The following is a 12,063-nucleotide window of genomic DNA, read 5'->3' as shown; positions in this document are numbered from 1 at the left end:
TATATGGCAAATAAATTACTATCTTGCGTGGTAGATTTAAGGGTAAATTTAAAGTTTGAAAACTGCAACATTTTTATAACTTTTGGTCACATTTTCAATTTTTCATAAAAAAAACGCAACTCACAGTGACCAATTTTTACCACCACCATGAAGTACAGTATGTCACGAAAAACACAATCTCAGAATCAGTAGTGTTAGGGGCTGGCAGAAGGCACCAAATAACATAAAGACAGTAATAAGGTGCGTTCACAGCCCAGTGTCCACCGCACAGATATGTTAACTGCTGGTCAGTAATGGCAGACATTAAATGGTGGTATCGCACTGGACACACATGGGTTAAACGCCACCCAGTATGTAAGTAGAAACGGGCTCTGTTGCTTCACAGAGCCACGGTACCACGTAACACAGATGCTGTACCGTTAACTGTCACAGGGCACAGCACAAGACTCTGCCCCAAGGACGCGGGGTAAGAGCTTCTCTAGGCCCACTAAGCGCACGGCGTTGCACCTGAGAACACCACTAATAGACGCTGGCTTCTATGGAGTGCAGACCAAGTGCACAGTGGCGTACAAAGCCACTACTTGGCACAGATGCTAGGCCCTGACTCCTGCCTGCACTATCAGCCTAGGCACTAACTGGCAAGGCTGCACAACACATGCGTACCAAGGATAGGGGTTTCATAATGAGTCAGTCACCAGAGACATTCATACGTGCATACAACACTCACTCCACATGGTCTATACTAGCACATGGCCTTTTACAACTGCAGCCTTCCAGGACCTTGCTGATGGCCCAATCTGAGCTGCTTGAGAACCAGCGCATGTGGCCTCTGACCACCAATGAGGTGCAACAGCTTTCTTCCCTTAACTTGCTCTTTTCAGTGGAAGCTCTGAAACAATATGGCGCCTGTCACTAGGTTCCTGCTGCCAGTAGCTACTGACTAGTTTCCCCTAATTTCAGGTTTTGAAACAGGTCTCCTGCCATTTCTACACGTTTCTGTTTCCAGTGAATGTGTTACAGCTCCTTTCCCTGACGTCAGGAGGCCATTACTCAGGCCAGTCTATAGTAAGGTGAGGTGATTCGCTATAGCGCCACTATCAGTCATCCTCTCAGTTCCGCCACACAAGCTATCTGCGTTTCGCGCGCTAAGCCACCGCGCTTTTATCCCATGACACAGGAAGCTGAATAAACACTTCCGGTTAGCGCCGTTACGTGCTTCAATGTAATATTTGCCGTTTTATAAAGTTTTCGAAATTTGAACCACCTCGCTTTCCTGTTGGTGAAAGGGATTGTGGGAGTTGTAGTTTGCCATCTTTCTCTTCCCCCGGCCGATACGGAACTGCAGCAGCTGTAGTTCAGGTTCGTGGTTTATTCATTGTGTGTGTGACCTCGGCGCCCGTCACTGTGCTATTAGTGAGCGCTGCCATTGTCCGTGCCGCTGCTGGAGGTGCCTGCTGACACTATAATGTGACAGGAGGATGTGTGCGGCACCATGCTCGATGACTACAGTATACATGAGGAGGCAGGGGCTGACCGCAATGTAGGAAGCCAGCACTCAGCTGCTGTTGGGGGATCTTCATGCCCGCCAGTGTTCAGTGCAGTGACCCAACCCTGGGGGGCTACTCCAGGGCCAGCAGTATCGTGGGCTCCCTGCTGCAAGTGGCTGCTAGTCCTCCTTGATGCCACCTGCCATGCCAGGTGTGCCAGTGCAGGTGGGCGACAAGCGCTCTTAGCAAAAACCAAAACTGGCAGCTAGTTAGTTGCTACCTCCTTGCCTCTTGCACCCAGACATTGGCATCGGGTACAACAGGTCGGGAGCTGGCTGTCAATCAGCGTGACATCGGCAGTGACACCCCGCTGACTGAGCAGCCGGAAGAGGAAGAGCTGCTCTGTCAGTGCCGGGAAGAACAGGCAGCAAGTTAGCAACTAGTTTGTTTTTCCATTCATAGTCGAAAAAATATATAGGTAAACCCTTTGAAGCCAATAGAGCATATTAAAGGGTTAATACTATAGCCAGGCTCACTCATAGGGACGGTCTGTTTCTGTATAGCTGCAGATTGTTCTATATAGCAGAGTAACGGATCATTACAGTCTGGGTGACAAGGGCTGCTAAAATGGCATTAAGGTGACAAAGTTGTTTGCCAAAGAAATGGTACATTTTCCATTCTATCAGTACATAGACAACATGAAAGCAGATCTGTCCGAATAATGTGATGCCACAAGTAAGAGGAGCTCTTTACAGCTACAGGTCCGTTCTCCTATTAGCCAAAACGGCACAAAAAATGCTGTGCAGTACCCTGCCATTCGGGCAAGGGCAGCCTTAAGGGTCCACTATGGGCAGCAGCCCTGCCAGTCGGGCAAGGGCAGCCCTACGGGTCCACTATGAGCAGAAACCCTGCCCTACAGGTCCGGTGTGGGCAGCAGCCCTGCCAGTCGGGTAAGGGCAAACCTACAGGTCCACTATGGGCAGCAGCCTGGTCGAAGAGGAGGCAGAATCTTCTTATGATTACGTTGCACTCGTATACCATGTGTCTGGTGTATTTTTTTTTTTTTTCAATGCTCTTAGTAGCCTAATTGACCATTTTCATTTGTGACCTTTTGGCTACCAGGAGTTCTGACGTGTATCCATACTATACTGCCATACTATTTATTTTTATTTATTTTACTCGTTTATATAGCACCATTAATTCTACAGTGATTTACAGACATTATTGGCACTGTCCCCATTGGGGCTCACAATTTAATTCCCTATTAGTATGTTTTTGGAGTGTGGAAGGACCTGAAGAACCCAGAGGAAACCCATACAAACTCCTTGCAGATGTTGTCCTTGGTGGGATTTGAACCCAGGACCCCAGCGCTAACCACGGAGCCACCATGCCGCCCTAATTATATATCTAAAGCTCATTGAAAGTAGCAAAGTTAGACCTGTATAGGTTACGTCGAGCATCGTGTATACTCTGAATGCTTCATCTATTCCCCATCCATCCGTGTTGTATGGTAACGAACCTCTAGTATGATGGACCAAATTAGCAAAATGGGGAAACTCCTAATTTTCTCGAAATGCGACTATGTAGAGACGTTCACCTGAAAGCACATTATCACCGATGTATCATTTTCTAACATATGTTGCAACAGTTTTTGGCACATAAATGTGATGACACTGAAAGCTATAATTTGATTAGATGATTATTTCTCGTGTTCTTTAGGACACACAAGATCAATCCTCAGAATGGCGGCAGACTCGATGGAAATTGATGATGGTCTATACAGGTGAGTAATGTAATACTGCTGAATGTAGAATATCATCCTAAATAATTTTATTTACATAGCGCCAACATATTCTGCGGCACTTTACATTTAGGCAGGAACATGTACAGACAATAAAGACAGTATAAAATAATACATAAGCAGTTACAGGAGGAGGGAGGACCCTGTGTACACACTTACAATCTATAAGGAAATAGGGGGGACACAATAGGTGAATAGTGCTTGTCACGCATGGTCTGGTCACAAGCCAGTTTCTGTCTAAGTGCAGTTACCAAGTGTTATTTGGTGCATGGAGGATGTGGAGACGGATGGAATAAGAGGGAGAAGATTCTGAAGAAAATTAAGAAAAAGAGAAGAGATGGATTAGGGAAATCTGGGGGCTTAGTATTAAACGGATAGTCTGGAGTTGTGCATTCCAGAACACTGGCGCAGCACAGGAGAAGTCTTGGAGACAGAAGTGGGAGGTTTCAGTTATGGAAGATAGTCTTAGATCAGTTGCAGAGTGGAGAGCACTGGTAGGGTGCTACAGGTATATGATAGGAGGTGTAGGGTGGTGCAGAATAGTGAGAAAGATAATTTTATATTGTAATCTGTAACAGATGGGTAACCAGTGAAATGACTGGCACAAGGTGGAGGCATCGGAGAAGAGGATGGACAGAAATACATCCCTGTGTGTAGCATTCAGGATAAATTAGAGAGGAGAAAGTTTGGTAAGAGGGAGACTTGTGAGAAGAGTTGCAGTAGTCAAGACAAAAAGTGAAGTAAATTGAAATTGCATGAATGACGAGAAGTAAAATGAAACATTGAATCTAGTAAAAAAAACTGAAGTCGTGTTTCAAAATGTGATATTGGGCATTGATATAGCCTGACAAATCCCTTTGAGGCTGTGTACCCACGTAAGCATTTTTTTCGCGTTTTTGAAGCGTTTTTTCCCAGTAAAAACGCTTCAAAATCGCATAGAAGAAGCATCCCATTCTTTTAAATGAATTCCGCAATTTTTGTGCACATGATGCATTTTTACCACGAAAAAAGTGCATTGCGGAGAAAAAACGCAGCAGGTTCATTAATTTTGCAGAAAAATCCGCATTCCTCACTACATTCTATGAGCAGGAAGATGCTCCTGTAAAAAACCCAAAAAGAAGTGCAAAAGAACGCATAAAAAACGCGTTTTTCCTGGGAAGAAGTCCGTTTTTTTTTTAGACTTTTATGGAATAATGTGTTGTAAGAATTCAAAATATTTCTTTGGGTGCCATCAATATTATAGAAAAATATTCATAATTGAGAGTCCTCAGTGGTTGATACCTTTTAATGGCTAACTGAAAAGAACACATTGCAAGCTTTCCAGACTACTCAGGTCTCTTCATCAGGCAAACACTAACACAAAATCTGAAGAATCACATATTTATGCACAACACAGCACAGAAAAAATGCAATAGATAAGACAAGTGACGTGAAGCAGAACTATCATTATGGGAGAGGGAGAAACATAAATATTGGACCAGTTCATAGATAAGGAGTCTGGATGTTTTATTGTCCTCTGATTGGGGTCTCCTAATGTGTTGTGATGCCTCCACAAGGTCTTAGGAGCAAATTCCTTTACATCAATTAAGGAGAGAGGCCTTTTGTTGGCCGATACGTTGCATTCTGGTTTGATGATGTACTTTGGACAATAAACAAAAGCAATCATTCCGGCGTCTTGGAACTATTTCATTTTTTTTATATAGTGTGAATATGCAAAACATCACTAAATGTTTGCATAACTACATGTACAAAAATGTTGTAGAGCTGACCCAGGTGCCAAGTCCGTGCCACACAGGACGAAAGCCCACTGTTGAGCACAGCTAGCATCTTCCAGGAGTAGTGATCACCGCTAAACTCTGCTCCTATCTCTGGCATTTACAGCGTGCATTGCCACCCGTCACCACCACCCCTTGTGGAGTAACTGTATCGTATTGATGAGTTGCCACGGCAGGTAAAAGAACAGTCACCGGTTCAAATCCCCTAAGTGGGCTAATAAAAAAATATAGGGGGGGGGGGGCGAATTGCTTTCCTTTTTCTTCAGATATTCAGGTATGCCGACTGAAGAAAAAAAAAGTTATGGCTGTTTGAAAAAGCGGAGGAAAAAAGCTCAAGTGTGTGAACATTAGCAATGGCGGGTTTAAACATAGGCTTTTCTGCCTATTGCAAATTTATCAATAAGTTTGCTCTACTGTTTGGGGTAGAACTTCTACCTCCTTCCAACCCCCTCACCAGTATGTGCTGCCATGTATTGTATTTTCATGTCATTTTTACCACATGTTTTTGGGGTTTTTTTTCCAGCCGACAAAGATATGTTCTGGGAGACACAGCTATGCAGAAGATGGCCCAGTCTCGTGTGTTCCTTAGTGGCATGGGCGGACTTGGTGTTGAGATAGGTAAGAGTAGCCAATTGCCTTTTTTGTGTTTAAGAAGATGTATTCATCTAAGGCCGGCGTCACACTAGAGAGAAATACGGATGGGTGCTATGCGAGAAAAAATCGATCGCATAGCACTCGGACCAATGTTAATCTATGGGGCAGCTCCCATCATCCGTTTTTCTCTCACACGTATTATACGTGCGGGTGAAATCGCAGCATGCTGCAATTTGCACCGTGTTATGGCCGAGACTCGCCAATGCAAGTCTATGGGTGCGAGAAAAAAATGGATTACACACGGAGCATATGTGTGACTTGCGAGAAATACGCACCGGTGTCCTTTAGAAAAGCCGGCAATTCAGTGCTCTATACTGTAAAATCACACTGACAGGTTAAAATAGAATAGAATACTGTTACAGCTAGGGGGCGCTGTGTGTGCACCTCAGGATATGCATGCAAAGAGTTTCCTTGGTTGTGATGGTGAAACAGTGACCGGCATGATTGTAAATGGCCGTATGTGTCGTAGAGGTCCTCTGTGCTGTAAGCCCAAAAATGATGTTGTTGTTCTGGGACTTGTAGTTCCATGAGTTTACTTGCCTATAAGGGGGGCTTATAGGGCTAGTCGGAGAGCTGGGTGGGATCGGCTAGCCACACATACACCGCCCACATATGGGGGTTGTTTCGGTTATATAATGTGACTGAGGTCTGGTCACATTGCGGAGTGTATGAACCTGAGTGTTCAGAGTGAAAGGTCCTGGAAGGCCTGTGTGTTGGAAGTTGCTAACTTCCTGAAGAGCACATGGTGAGACCTGTGTGTTGGACGGTCCCGGGGGGGGGACGTCCTGAATAGCACCTGGAGAGGCATGTGTGGGCAGAGTCTGTGACGGCCCTGCATTGGGAGGCCACCGACCTTCTGAGGGTCTGGACTGTCTGGAGTGCCCTGGTCACAAGGACAGTGATCCCAGTAAAGGCCCCGACGTGGATGGGATCGCTGGGACATCGTTAGGCTGATCGCTGGTGACCTGTCACATAGACACCCCCTCCAGCGATCAGGACCAGCGAGCAAGCTGGTATCTAAGGTAAACAGCGGGTATCCAAGAGCCGTGCAGCTCTTAAAAACCCGCTGTTTACCTTAGATACCAGCATGCAGCGTCGCTGATCGTTGGTCTCTCACTGCCACACGCAGCGATGCGTGCTGGCCAGCAGGAGACCGACAATCAAAAAATGACCCAGGACAATCCTGCACGATCAGAGATACCTGGTGGGGGGGGCCTGTGTGTCACACAGAGCAATGTTGCTGGCGAGATCGCTGTGACGTCATAAAATCGGCGATCTCGCTGTGTGTGACAGGGCCTTAAGGCAGCTTCCCTGGGAGAGAGGACTGACAAGGAGTCAGCGGGTGGAGCAGGCGCTCCCATAAGGTACCTCCACAGACTGTTGGTGCTTATTACGTTCCATGAACTGTTTGGTGTGCGGTCGCCCACGGTCACTGGACAGTGAGGTCCGGTGGGTTTAGGGACCGTGAGTTAAAGCCATATCTTGTAATTTCTATGGATTATGTGATGTATAACATATCCCACAGCGGTTTATGATGGCATAATAAACTGCAGGGACTGTTTAAGTAAGAAAGCGTCTGTGTGTGCCTATATACTATACTATATATACTGTATATATGTTATCATGAATATTTGAGGCTATGGACCCATTATATGTCCATTTTGCAATCAGGCGAGAAAATCTCGCCATACGAATGTCACATGGATGCTTAGATGCGAGAAAATCGCATCCTCGCATTGCACACGGATGACATACGGATCACTATTCAGGGAACATTTCTGCGATTCTCGTCTGTGTAAAACGGACTGTATTTTTATACGTTGTGTGTGACTCCAGCCTTAGATGCATTTTATTATTCGTAAAAGGAATGTGTTATCAGAAAATGACCCATAGTTTTTTAATTACAGTAGGTTTTAGCGCTAACCATATTGCAGTATCTTTTTTTTTTTTTTTTTTTTCCCCCCCCCATATCAAAATCCATTTATAAATTTTAAAAAAAGAGGACTCTTCTTGCAATTTTCATACTGGCCACATGGGCTTTTCTAGCTTCTTGTTTCAGGAAATTCACGTGTACATTGTTAGCAATAGACTGACTCTTTTGTATTGAAACATCTGAAGAGAGGATGTCTGGTCAGCTGTGACATCGTCTATTGTGATTGGTGGATCCTGTGTTATCGGCTGTGTATAGAGGTGTTACCTGTCACTGTAATTCTACCTCTGATGATAATGAGCCTCCTGAAAACACTTCCTGAAAGGACCAAGTATGAGGCTAAACTAGCCCAAATGGCCAGTGTGAAAATTGCAAGAAGATTCCTCCTTTTTTTATTTTTTTTTAATTTTATAAATGGATTTAGATATGGGGGGAAAAAGACATAAAAAAATAAAATATAATATTACTTTATTTCACCTTTTTTTTTTTTTTTTTTTTTTTCTCCTTTGTCATAGCAAAGAACATTGTTTTAGCTGGAATAAAGGTAATAACAAAAACGTTGATTTTTTTTTTTTTTTGTGTATGTTGTATTTTTTCAACTGGAGCTAGATATATCCAACAGGGTTTTTTTTTTTTTTTTTTCTTTTCTTCTTTTAGGCACTGACAATCCATGACACAAGACATTGTGAAACTTGGGACCTTGGGACTAATTTCTTTATCAAGGAAGATGATATCACAAATAAGAAAAACAGGTTAGTACTGTCTGTCAACTTTTTTTTCCCTAGATATTTGGCAGTATAAGGCATGGAATATTTAAAAGGATCTCATTCGGAATGCAGCATTTTTGTAGCTTCGTTGTCTGCTTTTACTAAGATCATAAATACTATATAGATTTTTTTAATTATCTTTTTCTATAATTTAAAGGGCTGAAGCATGCCTTCACCACATTGAAGAGCTCAACCCTTACGTCCAAGTAATCTCATCAACTATACCTCTGGATGAGTCTTCTGATCTGTCATTCCTGAAACAGTACCAGGTAAAGATGTTACTCTTCCTGTCATTGTGAATCCTTTATTATCAAGGAGCCCTACATAACTAGAACTATAGGATATAAAAATTAACCTTTATTAAAGTCAAGATAAGACATCACTACCACACAGAAAAACACATAATCGTGTCACCTACTGGGCCCTACAAATGGGGGTCCTGATATCCAAAACTGCCTAGCAGCGGAGGTTGGCACCCTAAACATGTAACGAGATTGGGGCCCCTGCTCCACGACGGCTGTACCCTAAATCTCCTAGATGGCCCTGGAAAAGTGCGACATGCAATCATTCATTTAACCAGGAAAAGAGAGTATAGGGGTTGCCACAATGATAATTGCTAGGTAGGCAACAGAAGAAAAAAGTGCAAAAACAGTGCAATTGACAAGACAATAAAGTGACATGTGCAAACAAATGAGTACCTAACTGGCTGTCCCCTGAGTCTGGTAAACCTTCCTATCAGCGGAGGTTGGCACCCTACTGGTCAGCGGAATGGCGCCCCCTCTCCACGACAGCTCACTCTAAATGAGCCCTGATATCGCTTATAATTTCACAATAGGATAAGATAACAGATTGTGGAAGGCATTACATAATGTGACATGATGAATAAATAAGCAAAAATTATTGATAACAGCAAAAAAGTGGTACTCAAGTTTTTGTTGCAGGATAGAAGAACCTCAACGCGTTTCTCCTAACAGGATCATCAGGAGGTAGATAGATAGATAGATGCTGTGTGGTAACTGACCACAAAATCCCCCTATATATAGATGTGGTTACCAATTAGTGGCAATCTCTTCCCTTGTATCATAGAGGTCCCTATGTTTTAATCTCAAAAAGGGGGCCAAACATAGGTGCCATATTGGGAATGCAGACAGGTTTGCGCTCTATCAACCAAAGAACATCACATTACACTGGTTGATATGTCTGTCAATCAAAAATAGAGGAAACAGATGAACCGCCATTGCTGTAGTGTCGGGCGTGCGCTCCTTCTGGAGCGCACTCAGCTCAGAGCTGATATGAAGCGCTGCATAGTAATTATACGGCATAAGGAATCCTTTCTGTTCTATTGCGCATGCCCAAGAGCAATCAGTGGGCGGCATGTAGCCGGAAATGTGCGAAATGATTGACAAACACATACCCCCACGTTCTATCGCGCATGTCCAAAGGCATTCAGCGGGTGGTGTGTAGCCGACGTATGGCCAAAAGTGCGCCATATGATTGACAGGCACGTCCCCATGCTCGATCGCGCATGCCCAAAGGCAATAAGCGGGCAGTGTGTGGCCGGAAGTGCGCCATATAATTTGCAAGTGCACATTCCCATGGTGACCACAGCGCTTAACATTACTGCAGCTCTCAACTGCGCATGCCCAAACAAATATCAGGGCAGGAACGTACCCACTGAAGATCTCAAAATCCCACTGTCAATAGAGAGTACAATGGGGTGGACCATTTGCAGAATCAGACGCCATTGGTTTTATACCACAATATGTATAACACAGGCGACATATGGTAGGAAGGTCATAATAGAATTGACCAGCGCACATTGCCACAGTACCTCAGCTATAAAAAATGCATGCCCAAATTGATGCATCTCTATTGGAAAACACAGTCTCCCCCTGATTTCTAGGGAGCACATGGAAGTGAGCCGCGTGTCATATATGGCGCAATCGGCTTTGCGCTACACAATGAATAACAGTCAGGACAATATTGTGGTCAGTTACCACACAGCATCTATCTATCTACCTCCTGATGATCCTGTTAGGAGAAACGCGTTGAGGTTCTTCTATCCTGCATCAAAAACTTGAGTACCACTTTTTTGCTGTTATCAATAATTTTTGCTTATTTATTCATCATGTCACATTATGTAATGCCTTCCACAATCTAATATATAAAGAGCTCTTAATGTAGCGTATCCCTTATTTGTACACATCAGTGATTCAAAAAAGTGTATGATCATTCTTATAGTATACACCCACATTAACCCTGATCATGTTATGTTTATAGGATGCAGCCCAAGCAGAATATATATATATATATATATAGCCAAAACGGACCATCAGAAAAATATACATAAAAAGGAAAGAAAAATCCCTGATATCAACAAATTAACATGTTTCTTTCACTGGGTGTGACAAACGGGGGTCCCGCTGCCACCAAAACGTGATGGACAGCGGACCCTTTGTCACCAATATGTCACAATCCCACCACTGACACGGGTGTATCAGCGGACGGAGGGACGTGACACACTGCCGGCTCATGGCTATCACAGGCACAGTGGGGGCTTATCTTAGTTATCCCACCACTGGCACCGTGTGACAAAAATGCAGCAAGCTAACCTTGCTCTAACAATTTACCTTCAGGGGGGTTATTTTGTATGCCCCACCACTGCTAACAACCTTCCAAGATACTGCAGGGATTTATGTTTATCCCACTTTCTCAGTTCCACTTTGGAACTCGCAGCTCTCCGGCGCCCCCCTTACCCTCAGGTGAGTCAGGGAACTGCACCTAGGATAATTAGTCGCCGGACGGGCTGCTTGTTGTGCACGGGCAATTAGGCTACCGCAGTAAGGGAATTATCAATGCTGTGGCCGCCGCCCCCCTTTAGCAAAATAAGACCCTTCTGTCCGCCAACTAGCCTAATCAGTCGCACACACCACGCTGCCACCATCCACGCTTTTCTTAATTCACAGAGTTAAATTAAGAGGGTCCATGGCAAACCCCTGAAATCAGTAGCGATTATCTAAAAGAGGCGCACAGTTCGTTTCTTAGAGCATGGAGACAAACTGATAATTTTAAGATTTATTCCCTAAAGGGCAGTGATTATACAGATAAAAGTTGCTATAAAGTTGAGATATTACATATGTACAAATACAAATATAAAACAAAGTGGATGAAAGAAGAAAGTACACTTACATGTGCTCAGTTGGTGTTAGGCAACCCATGTGGCTGGGAGAAGGCGGAGCCACACGTCTCCACTCATCTGGGTTCTGGTCAGCACGGACTCTGTAGCTCCAACTGACTGGAATGTGCTAGGGAATACCCATAGACTAGGGTCTGTGACATCACCAAAAGGGGCAGTCTGGAGAGGGTCAGCCCCCTACTCTTGGATTTAGAATCAAACTACAAAACTTAATATAACTGTATCTCGTAGGAGGAAGTTCGCACAAACACGCACATGGTATCATTCTTTGTAGTTTGTTGATTACAACAATTCAAAACCAAATATGCAGTAGTTCTGACACACCGTTTAGAAGGAATCCATATCTCAGTCGGTCCGAGAATCATGAGACTTAGGGTTTTAGAAAGCTGGCTTCGATGCCTACGCAATGATATGGTTATTATATCTCTGAGGTGTATGGTTTTTACAATATGA

The 12,063-nt window shown here is 44.0% G+C and overlaps 1 protein-coding gene across 2 annotated transcripts in view; it reads left to right on the top strand.

Moving 5' to 3' along the window:
• Positions 1-1,217: 1,217 nt before the first annotated feature.
• Positions 1,218-12,063, top strand: part of UBA6 (ubiquitin like modifier activating enzyme 6) — a 155,317-nt gene continuing 144,471 nt past the window's right edge. The window contains exons 1-6 of one of the 2 annotated variants that reach the window (XM_073542599.1): positions 1,218-1,359; positions 3,207-3,270; positions 5,587-5,681; positions 8,163-8,191; positions 8,305-8,399; positions 8,572-8,683. In XM_073542599.1, the coding sequence (XP_073398700.1) occupies positions 3,230-3,270; positions 5,587-5,681; positions 8,163-8,191; positions 8,305-8,399; positions 8,572-8,683 (372 nt within the window). In that variant the 5' untranslated portion in view covers positions 1,218-1,359; positions 3,207-3,229. Of the gene's footprint in view, positions 1,360-1,446; positions 1,713-3,206; positions 3,271-5,586; positions 5,682-8,162; positions 8,192-8,304; positions 8,400-8,571; positions 8,684-12,063 lie in introns of those variants that run through there. The other variant, XM_073542598.1, reaches the window with a different exon arrangement.

The sequence above is a fragment of the Dendrobates tinctorius genome, unplaced genomic scaffold, assembly GCF_039654945.1.
Source record: "Dendrobates tinctorius isolate UK_male_01 unplaced genomic scaffold, ASM3965494v1 ptg000011l, whole genome shotgun sequence".
In the NCBI taxonomy this organism is placed as follows: domain Eukaryota; kingdom Metazoa; phylum Chordata; class Amphibia; order Anura; family Dendrobatidae; genus Dendrobates; species Dendrobates tinctorius.
Note: the sequence above shows the minus strand (reverse complement) of the source record. Positions and strands in the feature narration are given on the sequence as shown.